The 24,520-nt window shown below is 33.9% G+C and overlaps 1 protein-coding gene across 1 annotated transcript in view; it reads left to right on the top strand.

Annotated features, from left to right (window-relative positions):
• The window catches only part of LOC126890187 (uncharacterized), a 92,329-nt gene that overhangs the window by 49,412 nt on the left and 18,397 nt on the right, over positions 1-24,520 (top strand). Inside the window, exon 2 of the mRNA XM_050659042.1 lies at positions 11,016-11,286. Coding sequence (XP_050514999.1) covers positions 11,016-11,286 — 271 coding nt within the window. The remainder of the gene's footprint in view (positions 1-11,015; positions 11,287-24,520) is intronic.

Below are 24,520 nucleotides of genomic sequence, written 5' to 3'. Positions count from 1 at the left end.
GAAGAAGAAAAAAACGACAAAAAAATTTTGTTAAGTAGTGAAAAATTCCCAGGAACGCAATTATCGAAACGGCATTTCAAAATACTTAATCCCCGCGACGTTATTAAAAAAACAAATTATAAACAAATTTGAATAATTTTTAAATACCATTTTAGGGGGGAGTTTAATTCAAATTTGAATTTATCAAAAAAATATACATAGAAATAAAAATAATGAGATCTTAAGCAGGTGAATATTTCTTTGGCAACAACCGCATTTTTGCAATTGAAAATAAAGTAACATTTAAAAAAACAAATTCAATATCTCAAAAAATATTAAATATTTTTGACCAATTTTTTTTTTACTTAATACTAGAACATAGTTAACTCAGTCTGTACAATAAGATATTTATAGTGCTTATTTAAAACGCTAAAAATAATTTTCTGCAAATTTGTTTTTAAAGTTTTATATACAATTATTTTAATAAATAGGGGGTAAAATTTAAATCAGTAAGTCTTATGTAAAATATTTACCCTTAAACTTTGCAGGAAAAATTCCCGTAGACCTTCATTAATAAGTGAATTAGCTCAGCAGTTTAAAAAGTTTTTTTTTGCAAAAATGACCCCCTTTTAATTATTTAAACAATGATCCCCTTGTATGATTTGGATATTTTCTTGAAAATATTTTTTGTACCCACCTAAACTTTGATATAAAATTTGTTTTAACCTATACGAATTTACATTTTGACTTTTTTTATTTTATTAGGCTATATCCCGACTATATTCATTCTCCAGTTCCAGCTTTCTATTGAGGGCCTCGGTCAATTCAGATGAGTATGATTGTATAAGGATGTGAAACGTGGCGAATATCAGAAAGAAATCGAAGAAAGATAGAAGTCACGGAAATGGATGTAATAAGCGAACGCTAACTCCAACAAAATATACATCACAACTCCTCGTCAAACGTTCACATCGACTTGAATTAATGTTTTTTTTTCTTTTTAAGAGTACTTAACTGTTTATATTTTTAGTGAAATTTAATAAAAAATTTTCCTCTTGGTAAAAGGTATATTAGTTTAAAAAGCCCTAAAGGTATACAGCCAACTACAGGAAGTTCTTCCTTGTAGATCTTTATATTTTATCATCAAATACCTTTAAGCGGTCTTGTCGAGTATAATAGCCTAAGAGCTAGTGAACCCTCCGACTAACGGTCTTCCTGTAAGGCTAGAAATTTGTATAGTGATAATTCATAGCACACCAAGGCTAAAAACCATGACCTGGCAGGCATCAGCGCTGCACGTGTATCTACCAGGTGAATCGAAAATGCATAGTTTAGGGGTAAAATAAACTTTCTCCTGTAAGGTTTAAATTTAAGTATGTGTTTGAGGTGTGTTTGAGTAAGTCATTTAGAAGAAATATGTACAATAGAGGCATTGGCGATTCTGAAGAGCATAATAACTTGCCAGGCGATTACAAAGATTAGGGGTTTGTCTTAAAATTATTTTTTTGCATCAAACAATTTTTTTTAGGTTTTTTGAATCATTCCAAACAGAAAAGGTCTTTAGTGATTTCTCTCTTAGGTTAATAGTTGTTGTTATATAAGCGATTGAAAATTTTGAAAATTGCGAAATCGGCCATTTTTAACCCTAAATCGGACATTTATCTAAAAATTTCAATGTTGCCAAGGTACGTAGATATTCTTTAAACATTGATTGATGAAATCCCGAAGAGCTTTTTGCAATAAAATATCGAAAACCCCTTTGTTTTTTTAATTGCTAATCAAGCGGGCGCGACACTGTAGTATAAGTGAGGACGTTTAAGTTTGCATAAATTCATTATCTAGAGAATGAGCAAATTTCAAAAAAAATCCTCAGAGAGGTCGATTTTTATTTTTGAATTAGGACTTTTTGGCATATATATATATATATATATATATATATATATATATATATATATATATAATACTAGTGACGTCATCCTTATGGGCGTGATCACGTAATCGATGATTTTTTAAACTAAGAGTAGGGGTTATGTGATAGCTCATTTCAAAGGTTATTTAATTCTCTATTCAGTAATATAAACATTAACATAATTATTTATACAGGGTGTACAAAAAAAAATCTTCTATTTGTCAAATTTAATCAAAGTTAATTTAATAAAAAAAAATTTTGGTACACCCTGTATAAATAATTATGTTAATATTTATATTACTGAATAGAGAATTAAATAACTTTTCAAATGAGCTATCACACAACCCCTACTCTCATTTAAAAAAAATCATTGATTACGTCATCACGCTCAGATGGATGACGTCACTAGTATTATATATGTACCAAAAAGTCCTAGTTTAAAAATAAAAATCGACCTGTCTGAGGATTTCTCTTCAAATTTGATCATTTTCGAGATAATGAATTTATGCCAACTCAAACGTCCTCACTTATACTACAGTGTCGCGCCCGCTTGATTAGCAATTAAAAAACAAAGGGGTTTCCGATATTGTATTGCAAAAAACCCTTTGGGATTTCATCAATCAATGTTTAAAGAATATCTACCTACCTTGGCAACATTGAGATTTTTAGTTAAATGTCCGATTTAGGGTTAAAAATGGCCGATTTCGCAATTTTCAAAATTGTTAATCGCTTATATAACAAAAACTATTAACCTAAGAGAAAAATCACTAACGACCTTTTCTGTTTGTAATGATTCAAATAACAAAATTTTCTTTGATGCAAAAAAAATAATTTTAGGAAAAACCCCTAATTTTTCCCCTCGCCTGGCAAGGTCTTATGCTCTTCAGAATCGCCTGTCATTGTACATATTTCTTCTAAATGACTTACTCAAACACATACTTAAATTTAAACTTTACAGGAGAAAGTTTATTTTTTTCCTAAACTATGTACTTTTCGGTTCACCTGGTAGATACACGTGCAAGGCTGATGCCTGCCAGGTCATGGTTTTTAGCCTTGGTGTGCTATGAATTATCACTATACAAATTTCTAGCCTTACAGGAAGACCGTTAGTCGGAGGGTTCACTAGCTCTTAGGCTATAACGGATATGTCATTCGTCACATTTTCAATAGTAGATATGCCTATTTATTATCTAATTGTATAACCTACTGTTTCTCTAGTTATAAATTCTAGATTTTCCATCACCTACCAAAATTAATATGGGACAGCAACAGGCGTAACAAAAACAGTAAATTTGTAGCCAAACAAAACGGTAATGAAGTTAAATTGGAGGTTTGTTACAAATTAATAGCATTTCGAGCGGTTTCTATTGAGCAATAATCGCGTTTGGTATTGGATTGTGCAAAATAGTAAGCTTTGATTTTAACTCCTAATAGCCAACTCGACGAACTTCGATCCTCCTTAGAATTAAATAACATGTCAAAGTTTAATAATCAAAAATGGACAACAGTTGACAAAATAAAAGGAAACAGTAGCAATCAACAGGTCGCGTAGCCAAAACGCGTTCCAAGATTGCGGCTGTAATTTTGAATATTTTTTCGAGATATTTGGCACACGTATTCGTAATATAATAAAGAATGGCGGTACAGAGCCCAATTTGAAAAATATATTAATATGAGGAAATTACTCTGTAATTAAATACAATATTAAAAAAACGAGCCTGTACCGCCATTAAGAAGAACAAAAAAATACACTTTCTTCAAATAAACTTTTTTATCCGATGCCTAGATTTTGTGTCATTTTGGAACTACTAAAATTTTTTATTTCATTAATAGTTCCAAAATGACACAAAATCTAGGCATCGAAACAAATGTTTATTTAAAGAAAGTGTATTTTTTTGTTCTTCTTAATGGCGGTACATGCTCGTTTTTTTAATATTGTATTTAATTACAGAGTAATTTCCACATATTAATATATTTTTCAAATTGGGCGCTCCACCGCCATTCTTTATTATATTACGAATAAGTGTGCCAAAAATCTCGAAAAAATATTCAAAATTACAGCCGCAATCTTGGAACGCGTTTTGGCTACCTGTTGATCGCTACTGTATCACCTTTTGGTCTTTTTTGTATGAGCGTAAATACACAATGATGACTTGATGACGGTTGTCTGATGTGCGAAATCGCGATGTTTATAATGTAACACTCACCGGCAAAATTAACCGTCCACCGGCGGTGGCCCATAAAAATGGGTCATTTTGATGTCTAGAATTTCCTAAACCTGTTGTTTGATTTAAGTGATTTTTAATATGTTATAGCCTTATTCTCTAACAATACCGCTATAATAATATTGTTGCTAAACAGGTAAATTTTCATTGTATACCTTGTGCAAACCGCTTAACCAATGGAACTGGTGAATATGTCTTGTCCTTCACACAAGACGGGAACCAGCTTCTGTAGCGGTTGATAACGTAGACTCTGATAATCTTTGTCGAGTCGAAGCAAGGGTAAATCGGTGTTTAAATAACTGATAAACGTGTGGGATAATTATTTTATTATTTAACACAATCACAGTATCACTGTACAATATAATTAAGTATTACTTGGTTTACTACAAAACATACATACATTTGCTATGTAGAATTGAGAGTAACGTGAACCGCGATTATGAGAGTCAAGCGTGTGAGTAATAAGGAGTGAGATAAATAATTCGCGTGAATAACCGTATAATGGTAATAAGAAATGCGAGCCGTGAATTGAGAATGTAGTCATTCGAGAGAATACATTCTGAGTTGAGCTAAAAAAGTGAGCGACTAGCTCTAAGGGTGGCTAATAACTCACTGGAAAAACTGAACCTACTGAGAGCACAAGAATTCTTCTTTCTTTGGGATTTTGCAATAAAAGGGGAAACCAATTTATCAAGCTCCTATGCGTATCTAATTTAAGTTTTAGAGTAAACAAAAATTTCTTATGCGGTCCGGTACCACAAAAGGCTTTTATTAATTTTGGGGGACATAATGATGCAACAGCGAGACAATTTTAATTTCCAATTCCAGCCATAGCGTTCCACACATGGTGAAATTAGGGTAAAAAACTGTTTTTATGTCAGCTGAAACTATGAGATATAAGATATATCTTAGAATCGACTGTTTTTATAGCGCAACAATCCTTGTATCAAAGACTCCAAAAGGACCAACGGAAATGCAATATTTCCTCGGATTTTAGTTACTTGGAATCTACCAAAGGAACAGATGTGTGTTCATTTTGAAATGGTCAAGGATACGATAAATTGTATATTGAGATTCTATAAGCAGAAAGTTGTAATTCATTCTCGGTATTAGAGGTTTCTATCAACCGGATGTATCAATCAAACTGTGTTTTCTCTCAAAGTACGCATCACCCTGTGGAATATTCTAGCATTCTGTTTTTAGTTCATTGCTATGTTGGACATTAAAAAAGTTAGGTACTTTAACATCTAGTCATGTTTTTCATCAATACAGGGTATTTTTGAATAACTACGACAAACTTTAAAAGGTAATTCTGCACGAAAAAATAATGACAGTTTACTTTATAAACATATGTCCGCAAATGCTTTTTTTCAAAGATAGGAGGTGTTGAAATTTTTCTTACAAAATGACGATTTATTTATTGCTTTAAAACCAGTTAAGATATCCAAATGAAATTTGGTGGGTTTTGAGACGTAGTTATTGCGCATTTTTGACATACAATTAAGAATTTTATATATACCATTGGCGCGCATACGGGTTATATTACCCGTAAGTGATTCATTAACAAATTAAATGATTTACTTACATAAACTTCACACAAGTGTTGGTTTTCGTGGATCGTGCTGAATTTACGATGAGTTCGCTCTAAATATATTTTCAACGAACGGTACGCGAGCAGTTCGCAAACAGTTCGGCTCACATACCTATGTGTAACCAGCTTAAGCTGCAGACCACTGTTCACCTTCATTTAGCAGATCACATGCGCAGACACGAATTTGTAACATCTCTATAGAATTGTAGAAACCTCGAAAATATTTTTCAAATTTTGAAGAAAATTTGTCTTTTTCTTCTTATACTTGTTGTAGATATGTCGATCTGCTAATTCCGACGTTGAAGTATTTCTTGAGAGGTAGACTGCCAGCTATCTCTTCATCCTTTTGGTGGTCTCCCCGGTGGACGCTTGCCAGCTGGTTCTCCTTCTAGAACAATTCTTGGTAGTCTGTGCTCCTCCATTCTTTTTACATGACTGAACCATTCTCTTCGTCTTTGTCTGCCCCATCTGACTACATCTTGCACACCACATTGTTCCCTGATGATGTTGTTTCGTATTCTATCTCTCCTTGTCTTCCCTGCTATTGCTCTTAGTGTCTTCATTTCGGCTGTTCGTAGCATGCTTTTGGTTTTATTGGTGTCTTCTCTTGATTCAATGCCATAGGTCATACCAGGTTTGATGCAAGTTTTATAAATTCTAACTTTGCTGTCCATTCTCATATATGGGTTATTCCAGACCACATCTCTCAAACATCCGGACAAGACAGCGGCCTTATTAATTTGTCCTCTCAGGTCTCTGGCTGGGTCATGATAACTTGATATCTCTACACCTAGATATTTGAAATGGTTTAGCTCTTCTATGGGCTTCCTCTCTACCACTAGCCTGCATCTACTTGGGTCTTTCGCAATGGTAATGCATTTTGTTTGCTGCGTGGATATGTTTATGTTGAGTCGTCGACATGCTTGATAGAATCGATAAAGTTGCCTTTGTAGGTCATCCTCGTCCTCTGCAATCAGGGCTGCATCATCCGCATAGCACACTATACTGATTCTACTGTGGCCGAGTCTGTAGCCTAGTTGTAGCGGTTCCACATCTTCTATTACTTCGTCCATTAGCATATTGAATAGAAATGGACTGAGGCTGTCTCCCTGCCTGATTCCTCCTGGTGTTGGTATGTTGGCCGTAGTGGTGTCGTTTGTTTTAATTTTTGTCGTGTTGTTATTGTTCATTTGTTTTATGACTTCAACAATGTTTGTCGGTATCCTTTTTTGCTTAATTTTCTTTATTATATCGCTAAGTCTGACTCTGTCAAATGCTTTCGTTAGGTCTACGAAGCAAATATATGTAGGTTTGTTATATTCTATCGACTTTTCTTTCACTTGTTTCATGACAAATATTGCGTCCGTCGTCGACCTGTCTTTTCTGAATCCTTGCTGTTCTTCTCTGATCTTTATCTGTGATTCCAATTTATCCTTGAATATGCCTGTAAATAACTTCATTGTCGTATTTAAGAGAGTTATCTCTGCTCTGTCTAAGATTTTGTTAAACAATGTTGTGAGACAATTAGTGAGTTTCTGACAGCCGTATTTCAACAGTTCGTTCGGTATTCCATCAGTACCTGGCGATCGTCTATTTCTTACGATCCTCATTCTCGCTTCTACTTCAGTGTCTTTATTGATATACCTGTCATGATACAATAAATTTAGGAGATATGACACCAAAGTGTTTCAAATTCGTTCGGTTCTGCACATGACGTCAATACGTGACTAGTTAGCGGCGCCAATTTGAAATAACCTATGGATAACATGAAGAGTGGAAGCATTCTGGTAAAAAAATTACGGATTATTTATGTTAAATTACTTTTTACGAAACGCAGTGATAAAGTAATGGATATAAACTTTTGTGAATTATGGATTTATTGAAGATAAAATAGGCAAATGTGCACTTAAAATAGTGATATTTTCATTAAAATTATTATCAAACTAATATGACATTCACTGAATACAATGAGAAAAACCATATTAATACCTAGTAAATTTTAACACTTTCTGTTATTAAAAAGGTTTTTCGCATCTACACAGTCCCGTCTTTGAGAGGATGTGGAATCTTATTTTCGTTAGAGGTTTGGTCATCACATCTGTAACTTGTTCTGCAGTGGAAATTTGTGTGAATACTATTTAGTTTGATCACAATTTCTTAGGTTATATCTTCCTGTTTCCATATCTACCGATTCTTTTATGGTCATCTTCACCATTCTGTGAGATTTCATTATCGATCTCATTTTGTTCTAATTGAGAAATAGCTATATAATCATGGTCATTTTTAGAATTATTTTCTATAAGGAGGTATTGTAGAGGCAATTGAACCCGTTTCTAACAACCAGTTTTTCCAAATGTTTAACATCTCTTGCCAATGTGACCTTATTCTCATCCTCAACAAAAATTCTGTATCTTCTTCGTCTAAACCAATCAAATAACGTTTGATTGCCTTTTTGTCAATTTTCTTTCTTGTTTGAACTGGAAGTTGTGCATAACAGATTGTAGTTATGATTCTTAGATGACTTATTCTATGTGTCTTCTCCAGAGCTCTTGTTAATACTAAATTTCAACATAAACTTAACCTTTTCAAGCTTTAGTAGGTTTTTGGGTGAAATAAAAAATAGAATACATTTAACAAAACACTTTTTATTAACTTTAATAAACAAAAATGTGTTAATTATGTTGTATTTGCAAACCCGATGACATATTAAATACTAATAACAATCGTTGAAAGCTTACAACCTGTATATATAAATAGCAGAAACAAACCATGGAAATAAACAACAACAAATGACAAAATGTCGGAATCGTCACGTATTGACGTCACCAGGAGCTGCGTGGTGTCATATCTTCGTTTTCATTATATCATGTATACCTGTCTTCTGTATTGTAATAGTGTTCGTCATTGGCGTCTTCACCTTTGTAGGGTTCTCTGAAATATTTTTCCCATGTCTCAGTTGGTATCCCCTTTGTCTGTACAAATTCAGTTACTGTTTTTTATTCTGTTTTTTAGCATTTTTAAGACTTTCCTCTGTGCTCCATAGATGTCGTGAAAGAAGAAAATTTGTGTATTGGATAATTTTTGATATATTTTACCTAATAGCGCGTCTGTTTGTGGAAAAATTAATTTATTCCATACTTTTTCATTATACTTCTACTATCGGTTTACAAGGTTCTCCGACGCCTTCCGACCCCTAACCTCAATTCTTCTCTGTTTAACCATAGACCTGTAAGGATTTCTCTTTCCTCTAGTTCTTTTTTAATTCCTTCCCTCCAGCTTCTTCTCGGCCTTCCTCTTTTTCTTTTCCTTGTGGTGTCCATGCCAAAATCTGTTTAGGGATCCTATCATCTGACATTCTCTGTACATGGCCGTACTATACTATTTGTTTTGTTTTGTTTTGACGATGAAATTAATGACATAAAAACAAAACTAAAAAACAAAACAAAAATTTGCATCATACTATATAATATACAAGAATATAAAACCGCTAAACGCCGTAAAAATAAGTGGCGCATACAATATTCCAGCTACAGAAGAGCTGAAATGAATATTACGTGGCGCGAAAAGGTAGTTTCATTTGGTTGGAAAATAAAATTCTAGTTTTATTTTAAAAGATGTTTCCATAATATTTGCTAAATTTGAAGCAAAACGCACCACAAAAGAGTAACATTGATAGAGTTTGTATTTTGAAGCTCTTTTATCGCTCGTTTTACTTCAAATTTAACAAATATTATAGAATCATATTTTAAAATAAAACTAGAATTTAATTTTCAAACAAAATGAAAATACATTTTCGTGCCACGTTATATTCATATCAGCTCTTTTGTAGCTGGAATATTGTATGCGCAACTCATTTTTACGGCGTTTAGCGGTTTTTTATTCTTGTATCAGGAGTTTTTGAAAGTTATTTATGAATTAAACCTATAAAGTTGAATCTAATGTTTTTCGATTCCACGTTAAGCGTTATAAATGGTCGTCTTTCTAGCATTATCTCTCAAATGATCTAGTGCCCATCGAATGTACACTAGATTTTTTTCTATTCGAAATAGATTAAAAAAAATATTGGGATGGCCGGTAAATGAACTCGGATTTTCCTATCAAATTTAGCGTCGTAACCACTACAACTACATAAACTTTTTCGGCGATAATGGTCAAATGGATTATACTTTAGAGCTTTGATAACTTCGAAGCGGCTTAACCAATTTTAATCACTAAACATGAGATTGAAACGTATTGACAAGTAGAATCTGATGCATTCAAGGTGAAGTATGATAACTGAACGTATTACAGGAATTATTGAGCTTGAAAACCCGCTCTTTCCATAGGAAATAGATTTGATCACACTTATGAAGCATATAACTTAAAAATTCGAATCTTCCCAGATATGAGGTATACACCGTTAGACGCATCTAGAGTCCTCCTACAAACTCTCAGTTATTGGCACAATTCGTGTGTTGAAATTTTCAGTAATTGTCGAAAAACCAAAATTTTCAAAGGTTAGTTTTTCAGTTTTTTGGCTATACTGAGCCGTATGTATGTCTGATCCTAACAGCTTAGGCACCACTTGAAAGCTTAACTCAACGCTATTGATTTGGTATATTTACAGTTTTTCTGCCTCTCCTAGAACCTAAGATATATACGCCCAAAAATATGCCGTTTTGTACCTACAAAGTCCTATAGCTGGCTTATGGGTGGTCGAAGGTCACAAACTGCGCCGGTTCTGAATCGGCACTGACCCCCTTTTGAAACTCAGAAAAAAAAATTTAGATCGGAGAAACTTTTCCACAAACATACACACATACATACATACATACATACATACATACATACATACATATATACATACATACATACAAACATTTTCCCCTTTTTAAATAGAAATTGAAAAAAATTCTTAGCTCGGTAACTTTTGAATGGTATAACCGATTTTAAAAATTAAACATTAGTTGGAATGGTAATGATCAGTACCTACTATCAGAAGCCGCAAAGGGCGAACTTAAATTTTCGAAATTTTTGTGAGTTTTGGGGACGAGAACGAAATACACACCCTAAATGGGAAGCGCCGTAAAATCCACACCCATGAACCAAAACGGATGGTTGACATATGGATGGGCGAGTCCTTTCATATACTTTAGGATGGGATTTGATCCAATTTTCATTTCAGTCAGATTTAGAAAATCGAAAATTTCGTGTATATTATGTAGTGTCGCATGTACGGGGGTTGTGCGCCACTGGTGGGATACAATAATTTTTAAATAAATTTATTTTTACATTGTTTCTTATTTTACCTGATATTTTATTTTTATTTCAGGTAACCGCTATATGAGAGATCCAAAGCAGCAAGAGGACGACGGACTGGAGCAGGCTATCCGAGTTTTAAGCAAGCTATTGATTCTTCCCTGGCCAAGTGGTGAAAGTCCATTCATTTATATAGAAGCTCCTCGAAAACCAGTAACTTATAACTTTCCTGAAATAAACACAAGTGACGAAGAGCAAACCGAAGAAAACAATGACGTAGGTCCAGCTCCATCTAAACGAATGAGGTACTATAGAAAATATCCCTGGAAAAGAGAGAACTTGGGGTAAAGTTAATTTGTTTGTCAAACAATTTTAAAATAAACAAGAATTGTATTGTTCATATTTTTTAGACTTATGTTCTACTGTGACTTAAAAACAATTCAATACAATTTATCTAGGTCTATCTATCTACTTCTACATACAGAAACCAATATTCCTATATACCTTCCTTTCTCTTTGTTATATTGATAGCTCACAATTCCCTTTATGCGGAGTCAAACGTTCCTAGTTATATTTTTCAAACTTTATATCTTGGGTAATATCGATATTTACCCCCTTGACAGGCAGAAACTGCCATCAATACATCACTATTTATTTTTTTGTTCCACTTCTTAGGTATCCATTTAACTGTTCACATTTCCGTCACATATAGGTATTAATTTTTCTTCTTGCTTTTTGACTGTCAAAATTTCGGTTCTATACAACAGATATAGCCTTTTTCGGTTATATACAATTTTCTTTTCAGAAATTTACTTCCCACAATACAGTATCGGCCTTCTCCCATTTCTTCCGTTGCTCCATATGTTTACTTTATGCTTCCTATCCTCTTTCAATATTACTCAGTAACACTGATCCTAAATAACACTACTATTACTTTTCACAACCATTTTACCACATAAAGTTATCAACGATTTGTAGTAGGTAGTAGCTCCATCTTTAAACCATCTAAAGCGACATTGTAGATACCACGTTGTTTCCAAATAAGTTTAAACCATTTTCTTTAAGAGCTTGTCTCCACTGTTCCAGTTTTAAGAGTTACCAGTTACCTAACTGGTAACTCTTTTTCTTCTGCTTCTTTAGCCTGTTTGCATCCACTCCTGGACAAAGGCCTCCCCATAGTTTTCCATTCTTCTCTGTTGTGTGCTATTTGGTGCCCATCTCCATTTTTGCTTTGATGTCGTCTAGCCATCGTTTTGTGGTCTTCTTCTACTACGACTGCGCTCGCGTGGTCTCCAATGTACAATGTTACTCATTCACCTTTCGATGTTTTGTCGTGCCACGTGTCCTACCATTCCATTTGCCCAATTCTTTCAATTACATCTTTCACCTTTGTCCTGCTTCGCACGTCCTCATTTCGTATATATATATATATATATATATATATATATATATATATATATATATATATATTCCCTCAGAGATACTCCTAACATAGTTGGTTTGATCGCGCTCTGTGTCTTCTCAATCTGTTGGTTGATACCTCTGTAACTGATAACTGGTAGAATACAACTGTTAAATAACCTTTTCTTAGATTTATTGGTATCCTTTTGTTTTTCTCCACTGTCCTGTTTTTATTCTACACATATCGCTTTCAGTATTTCCTACTAACACTACATTATTAGCCTATAATAATATTATATGTAGACTAGCGCACCTGACAGTTTCTGTTTTATCTAATACAATACTAATGATCATAAAAAAATAAGAAATAACTTTGATGCTGTCCTACTTTTACATGAAAATTGTCAGTCTCTTTCACACCTAATTCTAGGTGTTACTTTCTCATACATGTCTGTCATAATAATTTTGATATAGGTATTATACTCTCTCATGGAGGAGAGCCCAAGTGAGGATTTATGCAGTTACTCCAGCGCGTAAGAAAATCACATGGGGAGAAACCTTGTACCCTCTAAATGTACCCCTACCATATGTAGGCTCTTAATACAGGGAAGTTCGTTAAGGAGGGTCAGAAAAAAATCTGTCCTTAGAAATACTCGAAATCGTCAGATTAAGGTAAGCTAAGTACATGCAGAACAGTGTATAGATTTCAGCGAAGCGTAAGGAAATAATCGAGTCACAAAGTTTCACAAAAAAAGCGAAAACTTCAGATCGAAAAACTAAAAAATACGTTCAATATTTTTTAAAAATCTATCGAATGACATCAAACACGATCCCCCCACGGAGAGAGGGGGGTAAATTTAAAATCTTAAATAGGAGCCCCAATTTATTATTGCAGATTTGGATTCCTTGCGTAAAATTAAGTAAGTGTTCTCTCTCTCTTCAATCCTGACCCCCCGGAGGGAGTGTAGTGGTCGACGTGATGTCGTGTTTTGGCCGTCTCCAAATATCTCTGTCTCTGCCCATTTCTTTTAATTCATGCATAGGTCTTTTGCATATTCCTGTAATTTAATCGATCCATCTTGTTGGGGATCTTCCTCGTGATCTTCGGCGGCCTTCCACCTTTCCTTGTATAATGAGTCTTTTCATGTTTTCTGTGTTTGCTCTCATAACATGTCCAAAGTATTTTAATTGTTGGAGATTGACTTTACTGAAGAGTCGTTGGCTAACTTTTAGCTCTCTTAAAATTGAATTATTTGTCCTATGGTCGGTCCAGGTAATTCGTAGCATTCGTCTCCAACAGAACATTTCAGTGGCGTCTATCTTTCTTCTTTCCGAATTTCTCAGGGTCCAAGATTCATATCTGTAGGTCAGTATTGGGAATATTAAGCAGTTGATCAACCTTATTTTTAACGCTCTTTAAATTTGACAGTCCTTCCATATTGTGGTCGTTTATGCTGTGGCGACTTTTGCTAGATCACATCTAAGTTGTATTTCTGCCTGTAGTGACCCTGTGTTTGTGATTAATGATCCTAGATATATAAGTATGAGTTCACAACTTCAAACTGATCAGTTGTGGATATGTGTGAATGATTGTTATGTGGTCTATCCACTATCATGATCTTTGTCTTTGATAATATGTTTAATTGCAGACCAAATATTTGACTTTCGTTTTCAACCAGTTGTATAACATCAGTCAGCTCTGCTTGACTATTTTGTATCATCTGCGAAACGTAGGTGGTTTATTTTATGGCCGTTTATTGAGATGCCTTTTTCCCAAGTAACTGTTATTCGAGACATTTCATCGAACTATGGATAGATGGCGCTCTAATCGTAAAAATGATTGTTGAAAATGAAAATTTACATTAAAAAATGGAAAGTCTCCACTAAAATAGGAAACAACTTAACGTTTTTTGGTTTTAGGACCTAATCTTCACAACCCAATAGGTCCCCATAACGCTTTAATAACTGCAAATTTAGCATCCTTGCCCCCCTACTATTTTCATAATTTAACAAAGTACTTTTATGGTTTTCTAATGTCTGCATTATTGCATACCTCTATCCCTTTTTAGACAAGTACTAATATACTGTTTTCCCTTTGTCTGGCATTTGTCCACCTCCATATGTCTGTTAAAGAAACCTCTTTGTCAATATGTTTTTATCTCCCTTACGGCCGGTTTCACAAAGTAAAGTTAACTTGTGGTTAAGAGATAACCAGAAGTTCCCCCATTATAATATATTAGGGTGACCTCTGGGTATCTCTTAACTTGACTTTGTGAAACCGGCCGTTAAAGCTGTTCACACAATTACAGTGATATTTTTTTATCTTTTTTATCTTTCTTTATTTTTTGAAGTAATTTAGTAACTTCCGCGTTTTGTTATTATCATCTTCATTAGTTAAGTAATCTGGCAAAGTAATTTTTCATCATTTCTTCGTTTACATATTGATATCTGACCCAAGTAAACTGCATCTAATTTTTGTATCTCGTATGTAATTTTTTTTATATTCTAAAAGCATAATAATTTAACCCTTAACCGAAAAGGCCACAATTTTGGACACAAATGGGAAGGTCATATCTCACAAATGATTTAATGGCCAATATGTATTTTTGCAGGGCGCATTCTATGCTCTTCAATTTAATCATGAGAAAATGGATACATAATGGGAAAAAAAGAAGGAAAATACTTTGTTAGCCAGACGAAGCAATATTGCTAGCCCAAGATAAAGATTGCATAAATATTAGTCTACAAATTGAACATAAGATCAAAATACGGTATGCGCCAAAACAAAGGACACTGAAATCAGGAAGCCTGTGAAATATAATCGCGTCATATGAAACAAGTTACAGTAGTTGTCGTGGTATTTTTAAATATTGTTTTTTCTAACAAACTGTTAAAAAGATTCGAAATGGTGCTTACAACACAAGAAAAAATATTTATTATTGAGTATTATTTCCGCTCATAAGGGAATGGACGATCAAATCGACCTAGTTTGATGCTAAATTTTTATCAAACTTTGATACAAATCTAACAACTCTTGATGCTCGCGTATGGGGTATGCTGAAACAAGCCGTTTTTACAGAAAACCCACCGGCAACTATTGATGAACTAAGTGAAAACATTTTGACCTTTTTCAGAAGAATGCAGCAGCCTATTTTTAATAACATGCTAAGCAATCTTGTTAAGCGTTATGAGTACTGCTTGGAACGCAATGGCGAGCACTTTGAACACATTTTGTAAAGAAGTAAAACTTAAAATTCGCATTATTTGAAATGTTGTTATTTAATTTTTCATGTTTAATAAAGCTTTAGTTTTTCAGTGTCGTTTGTTTTGGCGCATACTGTAATTCAATATGACAATTTCATCTCAGAAAACCAAAACAATAGTAATCAGTAAAAATCCAATCAGATGTAAAGTTGAAATTGATGGTATTAGTATTGAACAAGTAATGAAGATAAAATACCTTGGAATTATATTGTCAAGCTACGGAGACCTCGACAAAGAAGTGAGAAATCAAGTACAAAAACCAAATAGACTGTCAGAATGTCTTAACACTATATAATGGTGAAACCGACATATTAACACTGAGATGAAGTTAAGAACTTATAAAGACCAATAATGACAGATGCATCAGAAACAAGACCCGGCACAGCCACAACATAAAGAATACTGAAATCGGCAGAAGACATTAGAAGACAATGTAACGTACATTGTATAAACTAACAGACGCTAAATAGAAAAAAAGAATGGAATAACCATATAAGCAGAATCGGAGAAACACATGTGCTCAAAATAACAAAAGATAAGTCAACAATCGCAATCGGTAGAAGTATCGCCCGACCGCGAAAAAGATAGAATGAAAGAAACTAATGAAAAACTAAGAAGAATTACTTTTGTAATTTGATATTAATCTTTAAAAAAAACTTATTTAACGTTATAAATGTGATCAAGAACATAGTCATTGTTAAGATATCTTTAACGTATCTAAAAATACAGTAAACTGTAATGTTATTGTCAAAACTCTATCAAAAGCTAAAAGTTAAACTATATTTTTATAAAAAGTATAGTAGGGGAGCGAAGTATGCTAAATGTGCAGTCACTCGAGCGCTTTGGGGACCTATTGGGTTATGACGAGTAGGTCCTAAAACCAAAAAAACTTATGTAAAGTTTTTCATTTTAGTGGGGACTTTCCATTTTTAATTTAATTTTCCATTTCCAACAATCGTTTTTTTAGATTATAGCGCCACCTATCGATAATTTGAAAAAATGTTTGAAAAAAGTTGCTTATTTTTACGTAAAGGATCCAAATCTGGAATAAAAATTTGGGGATCCTATTTAAGATTTAAAAGTAACCCCCCACACCACCTCCGTGGGGGGTCGTGTTTGGTACCATTCGAAAAATTTTTCAAAAATAGTGATTAAGTGTATTTTGCAGTTTTTCGATTTAATGTTTATTTTGCGAAATATCACGGAGTTTGTATTTAAAATTTTAAATTAACCTCCACCCCTCTCCGTGGGGGTCATGTTTGGTATCATTCGATAGATTTTTGAAAAATATTGAACACGTATTTTTTTAGTTTTTCGATCTAACGTTCATTTCGCGAATTATTCGCTTATTTTTTGTGAAACTTTTTAACTCACCCATTTCCAAAATATTTATGACTCTACCCCAAAGCGAGAGGGCGTACTTATATCGTTGTCGATATCTATCTGTCGGCTAGATATCGAAAAGGAGAGCCTGTGCCGGATCGACAGAGACAATTTTTACCAGCAGTGTTGGATTTTTTAAAAAGTTTAAACAAAATAGTTGTTTTGTGTTACACTTTATTTAAAAAATAAAAACAGATTCGGAAAGTGCGAAAAATTCTATGGCGCCGTATTTATTTTACTCTTTTTTTATGTTAATTTTAAACAAAAATATTTTTAAAAAGTGTATTGTTTAAACAATTTCATAACTCATACAGAAATAGTGCGCTAGAATTTTTTAGGACCTTTCATATAAAAATAAGAATTATCTCAATATCTGCCATAGTTTTTGCGTCATTTTGTTTAAACTTTAACATTGGAATTTCTTATGCCCAGAATCGCGAAGAACGGCCTTAAGCCCCGCTCAAATCGTCAGATTTTTAAAATATACACTGTTTTGCATGTCCTTAACTTACCTAATTTTAATCTGACAATTTCGAGTATTTTTAAGGATAGATTTTTTTGGGCTCCCCTTAACGAACTCCCCTGTGTTAAGAGCTAATATATGGTAGAGGTACATATTCAGGACACCAGGTTTCTCCCCATATGATAATCTGACGCGCTCGAGTAACTGCAACAATCCCCGCTTCGGCTCCCACCAGTAGATAAATGTTGAACTAAAAACTGAAAGTGTAGTTAAAAATAAAAAAAGTAAGATTATGGTCTGCAGCATGCACCCAATTTAGAGGCATTTGGCATTAAATCGTCCGAATAAATCGATGTTTAAATACAGCATATAGAGACTTATAACTTTTTGCATTGTGTTCAGGATGATGTCAGGAAAACATTATACTGTAGAAAATGCGTAGAAATGCATAATTTAATTTTAAAGTGCATAAAAGGCTTCCAAAAGTGCATACACATGGCAAAATAATCATATTAAAAGCCAGATTTTATTACTCGGGGGGTTTTTGGGGTCGCTTAATAGGACTACGCCATCAGAATCGATCCCCGGAGCACTTGGTGTCCAGGGTCACTACTAAGGCACGTCATCTGGAGGTTCAAGGGTTATCAGTACTAAATTGATGCAAACAGATTACTTGGAGTTTTTGGAGTCGGTGAATACGTATACGCCATTAGAACCTTACTGCGGAGCACCTGGTGCTCAGTGTCACTTCAAAGGTACGTCTTCAGCGACGTATTCGACTTCAGCGGCCACAAAACCCCTCGAGTAACAAAATCTGACACTTAGTACATTTCTTTTGACATGTTTATGCTTATTAGATATATTTTATGCACTTTAAAATGCAACTCTATTTGCTAAAGGCAACGATAATGAACCACCAACACCTGAAGTTACAACAAACGAAGAAATAAACATCAAGGAGGGAGAGGTAAAGGAAGCATTAAGAAAATTAAAAAATAGAAAATCTCCAGGTGAGGAACAAAACAGAATACCACAAGAATGGAGATGAAGCACCCTGATACCTCTTTTCAAAAAAGGAGACAAATCGGACCCGGAGAGTTACAAAGGAATTAACTTATTAAACACAACATTAAAATTAACAAACAAATTGAATGAAATTATAACATTAGCAGAAGAACAACCAGGTTTTAGATCGGGAAGGTCATGCACTGACGCTATATTTATAATGAGGCAAGTTCAAGAGAAATCGTTGGAATAAAACAAACCGGCATATTTATGTTTCGTGGACCTTAAGAAAGCATCTGACAGGGTCACATTAAAGGACGTTATCCATTTGTTATACTCGAGAGAGGTTCCTACTAATCTTTCAAAGTAAAGCTGATTTACAACGTATGCTACACCAATTCAACATAATCGCCAGAAAATTTAACATGTTAATTTCCTCACAAAAGACAAAATGCATGGCTACAACAGCAGATCCAATAAGATGTAAATTGGAGCTGGACGATCAGATATAGAACAAGTGATGGAGTTTAAATACCTAGGCATCACACTATCTAGCTACGGAAGGCTCGAAACAGAAGTGGAAGAACAAGTGAATAGAGCAAACAGATCCGCAGGTTGCCTGAATGGCACAATATGAAGAAATAAAAATATCGGAAAAGCAATGAAAGGCAGAATTTACAAAACAGTCATCAGACCAATAATGACATATACGGCAGAAACACGACCCAACACAAAGAGGACAAAAAGATTGCTCGAAACAGCGGAGATGAAAACCCTTCGAAAAATCGATGGTAAGACTCTATGGAACAGAGCTAGAAGTACAGATATACGACGGAGATGCAAGGTATATAACATTAATAACTGGGTAGGAAACAGAAGAATAGAATTGAATGACCACATAAGCCGAATGACAATAAATAGGATAGTCAGGACAGCGAGAGACGGTTCCCCAATAGTAAGACGATCAGTGGGAATACCACGAAAACGATGGAACGACAACTTACTAGAGGCACATTGAAAAAACAGACAGAGTCATGTCTATACGAAAAGAAGGAGAAAAAGAAGAAAAAAGAAGAAATTCAACTATTTCCACTTATTTTTCTACAGTACCTAGACTTTTTTATTGACATCATCCTGATCAGAATGCAAAAAGTTGCAAATTTCTTGGTGCTATATTTAAACATCGATTTATTTTGTGCTAAATTCCCTGGTCTAAGCCTACATTTAGGAGTTTAATGTGAACACAAATGTATATGTCACTTTTAAATGTTCTTTAGAAATAAACAAGTGTATCTATCTTTCAGTTGATAGCTATTTTTTGGTCCAAATTCAAAGTACCAAGATTGGAAAATACTTTTGAATAAATAACTAATTTCTTTATAGAATTGAAATTGTACTTATATAATAAGTTTTGCTATACCAGCTGGAGACCCAAATATTTTTTCGATTTAACCATGAGTGGTTACACTCGCTAGGAAGGTCAAGTAGTCTGAAGATGTCTTACGTGAAAAGTTGGAGAAGCTGAGTAGAAATGAGATTTCCGATTATGAATTTATTATTTTGTGTAATATATATTATACTGATGGCCAAAAAAATTCAATACGTAGAAGGACAAATACTTTTTTAAATACCTATACAGGGTATTAGTAAGTAAGTATGCAAAATTTTAAAGGCTAATTCTACATGAAAAAATAATGCCGGTGTGCTTTATAAACATATGTCCGCAAATGCTTCGTTTGCGAAATACGGGGTGTTGAAATTTTTATTTCAAACTGTCAATTTATGTATTTCTTTAAAACCAGTTGAGGTATGAAAATAAAATTTGGTGATTTTTAGGAGGTAGCTATTGCGCATTTTTTGACATACAACTAAGAATTTTGTATTCATCATTGACGCGCATATGGGTAATAGTCTGAATTTTTTAAAGAAAAAAATAGTACGCCGCTGAGATATTTTAAATTAAAAATTATTTTTAAATTTCACGTTTAATTTTTGATAAAAAATCTTTTTTGCCTTTTTTTCATATAATGCACCGTTTTTATGCAGAAAAATAAAACATCTTGGCGCGTATTTTTCATTTCTTAATACATCATCAAGAACTATCCAATATAATAATACTAAATAATTGATGGATTCGACCGTTACTTGATGGAAGTTAATTTTATCTCACAATAAAACACTGAAAATAAAAAGTTTATAGAAAACAAAAGTTTTCAGTGTTTTATTGTGAAATAATACTAAACTACATGATTCAGTGAATTTGTACTCTCCGAGCTCTTGGGTGGGAAAGTTTTGGAGTAGTTCTGATTTCTTTCATTATATATGAATTTTGGGCTACTGAATTCGAATATGAGGTTTGCGGACAAAATTTCTTGCCGGAATATTGAAAAAATCGCGAGAAAATCGAAGAATTTCATCTTTTTCCCGCTTTTTTGCTCAAATCTCGAAAACTATTAACTTTTGGTAAATGGTCTGTTAAAAGAAATTAAAGTACTTAAAATTATCTACAAACATCACTATTTACTTTTTTTCTCAGACGAACCGTTCGGTCTAAAGTGCAAGTTGAAAATTGCCAATTTTTAACGGTCTCGGCAAAACCCACTTTTTACATTCCAAAACTTTAGTTTTTATTAAAATGCTGTCATTTGATAAATTTCTCCTAGTTTTCTGTACAAATAATAAATGTTAGTTCATAATATGAATATGGTATGTCTCTTCTGACAGCTTCCATGAGTCCATTCCATCCTAAAATACCGAGAATGTCTCTGCTTTTCCCTTAGAGCTACAGAAGATGAGGCACAGATGGAGTCACAGTTTTAGTTGGTGTGAACATTCCCTTCGGATCTTGATTTATGATAAATCTTGAGATTTTGTCCTTTCAAAATTTATTAGTTGAACAGCTCTCTGACTTCCATAAACCTCAGGTGCGGTTTTAGTTTTTAGCCGAGGAATGGATTGGCTAGGAGCTATGGCATGTTTTGGTGCAATACAAGAAATGCCACCCATGGCGTAAAAAGTGTGGTATCCGTCGATTGTATGTACGTTCACCCTTTCTGTCCCAACGCACGCTGCATATACATGTTTTTGAAAAAGTGGGTCTGTATTCCCAGTCGCCGTATATATACGTTCAAGGTGTTATGGTCTCAAGTTACCAAAGCCGAAAATATGCGTTGCTTATAAAATTTTAAACTCATTGGTGTCCCAATGCCGTAGAAATATGTCCGAAAATGTTAGATTATTGTCCCCAAAGCCTCAAAATGTTGCCACCTAAGACAGGTCATGCGGACCCATTGCCGTATATATTTGTTCACATATTTTAGATATATGCTATATTGTAGCACTGGTGGCAATGCTTATAGGTAGCTGCTAGGAGGTGAAGCGTGTGTAGCCACACAAAAGACCAGAAAAAAAAAGAAGCGAATCGAGATACATGTGTGCAAGTTGCGGAGTCGGCATTTGTGTAGTGTCATGTTTTGAGGAGTACCACACAAAAGAAAACTTTTAATCTAAAAGGGAAGTTCCCTAGGTTGGCTGTATACCATATAGTTAAAAAACTCTAACAAGAAGTAAAACCACTTCTATGTAAATTGGTATATTTATTAAAACTTAAAAAATCCCAATGGATTGAATAAAATATGTCCAATTCAGAACGTTTTCAGACCTATCGGTCCATCATCAGTGAATGTGCATACTTGCTAAATAGCCCCAGAACCAAACAATGGTTGAATTTAAAATTCAATTTACATTATTTAAAAATAATATTAAACAGGCTAAACGCCGATGTTAAAGGATATCGCCTATGGGAACATGGTGAAACCCTACCAAAACCTCAATCAACCATCTTAGGCGATATCCTTTAACATCGGCGTTTAGCCTGTTTAATATTATTTTTAAATAATGTAAATTGAATTTTAAATTCAACCATTGTTTGGTTCTGGGGCTATTTAGCAAGTATGCACATTCACTGATGATGGACCGATAGGTCTGAAAACGTTCTGAATTGGACATATTTTATTCAATCCATTGGGATTTTTTAAGTTTTAATAAATATACCAATTTACATAGAAGTGGTTTTACTTCTTGTTAGAGTTTTTTAAAACTTTTAATGTTAATTTACATTACATTATTTTTTTTAGTTAGCTACATTTTTTCAAGTTTAAGTTGGTTAAAAAAATTCATTAAAAAACATGTTTTGGTCATTTATTTGTTTATTTATATGCGACGTATATATAAGGCAATGGGACTCTAAGCATGAAAATACCTTTGGGATTGAGGGACCAACATGCAAATTAAGGCCTGTCATAGAAAGAGTTAAAATCAGCGTTTTCGTACACCTGTTGTGTAAAGCACGGCTGGTCAATTTTCTGCGGATCGCCTGCGATTGATACACTTCCAGATAAGCAACGCGCTTGCTCAAAGTCTTGTAGCGGCAGTAAGGCCCAGATAGTTGGTCTCACCATTTCTTGCAGGGTTGGCCGTTTTCTCTACAAAAAGTACGGCTCAAGAAAATAGGTTGATGTAGTTTCCTCTTTGGGGTTTTGTTCATCCTATAGAGAAGCTGTTCGCCTGGAAGTGTCAGCATTCACAGGCGATCCGCAGAATATTGACCAGCCGTGCTTTACACAGCAGGTGCACGATAACGCTGATTTTAAGGTAAATACAATCAACGAATACCACACTTTTCACGTCATATGTGGCATTTCTTGTATTGCACCAAAACATGCAGTAGCTCCTAAGCAATCCATTCCTCGGGTAAAAAAGAAATCCGCGCCTGAGATTTATGGAAGGGAGCTGTTCAACTAATTTATTTTAAAAGGACAAAACCTCAAGGTTTATCAGCAATCAAGATAACAAATCCGAAGGAAATGTTCACACCAACTGAAACTGTGACTCCATCTGTGCCTGATCTTCTGTGGCTCTATGGGAAAAGCAGAAACATTCCCGGCCACTTAGGACGGAATGGACTCGTGAAAGCTGTCACAAGAGACATACCATACCTATGAACTAACATTTATTATTTGTACAGAAAACTAGGAGAAATTTATCAAGTGACAGCATTCTAATAAAAAATAAAGTTTTGGAATGTAAAAAGTGGGTTTTGCCGAGACCGTTAAAAATTGACAATTTTCAACTTGTACTTTAGACCGAACGGTTTATCTGAAAAAAAAAGTAAATAGTGATATTTGTAGATAATCTCAAGTAATTTAATTTCTGTTAGCAGACCATTTACTAAAAGTTAATAGTTTTCGAGATTTGAGCAAAAAAGCGGAAAAAAGCTGAAATTTTTCGCTTTTTTCGCGATTTTTTCAATGTTCCGGCAAGAAATTTTTTCCGCAAACCTCATATTCGGATTCAGCAGCCCAAAATCCATATATAATGAAAAAAATCAGAACTACCCCAAAACTTTCCTTGTCAAAACACAATTTTATTGAATCAACAACGATAACAGAAAATATTACTATTAAGATTTCAACTAGGTCCAAAGCTGCAAAAAATGTTTAAAATGATCTCCTTTACAGGTAACAGAAGAATTTTATATTCATCATTGGCGCGCGTCTGGGTAATGGTCTGAATTTTTTGAAGAAAAAAAATAGTACGCCACTGAGATATGTCAAACTAAAAATTATTTTTAAAGTTCTCGTTCAATTTACGACAAAAAATCTTTCTTATATTTTTTTCATACGAGGCGCCGTTTTTATACAAAAAAAAATAAAACATCTTAACGCTTAAAAAATATTTGAGGTAGTTTCCATGTAGTTTCCATAATATATGCTTGGTTCAAATACTTTGTAAACGTTAAGATGTTTTATATTTTTACATAAAAACGGCGCCGCTTATGTTAAAAAGGCAAGAAAGATTTTTTGTCGTAAATTGAACCAGCAATTCAAAAATGATTTTTAATTTGACATATCCCAGTGGCGTACTATTTTCTCTTAAAAATATTCAGACCATTACCCGTACGCGCGCCAATGATGAATATAAAATTCTTCTATAACCTCTAAATGAGGTCTTTTTTAACATTTGTTGTAGCTCTGCACCTAGTTAAAATATTATTAGTAATA

This window comes from Diabrotica virgifera, chromosome 8, assembly GCF_917563875.1.
Source record: "Diabrotica virgifera virgifera chromosome 8, PGI_DIABVI_V3a".
In the NCBI taxonomy this organism is placed as follows: domain Eukaryota; kingdom Metazoa; phylum Arthropoda; class Insecta; order Coleoptera; family Chrysomelidae; genus Diabrotica; species Diabrotica virgifera.
This window is presented reverse-complemented; position numbering and strand designations above follow the sequence as displayed.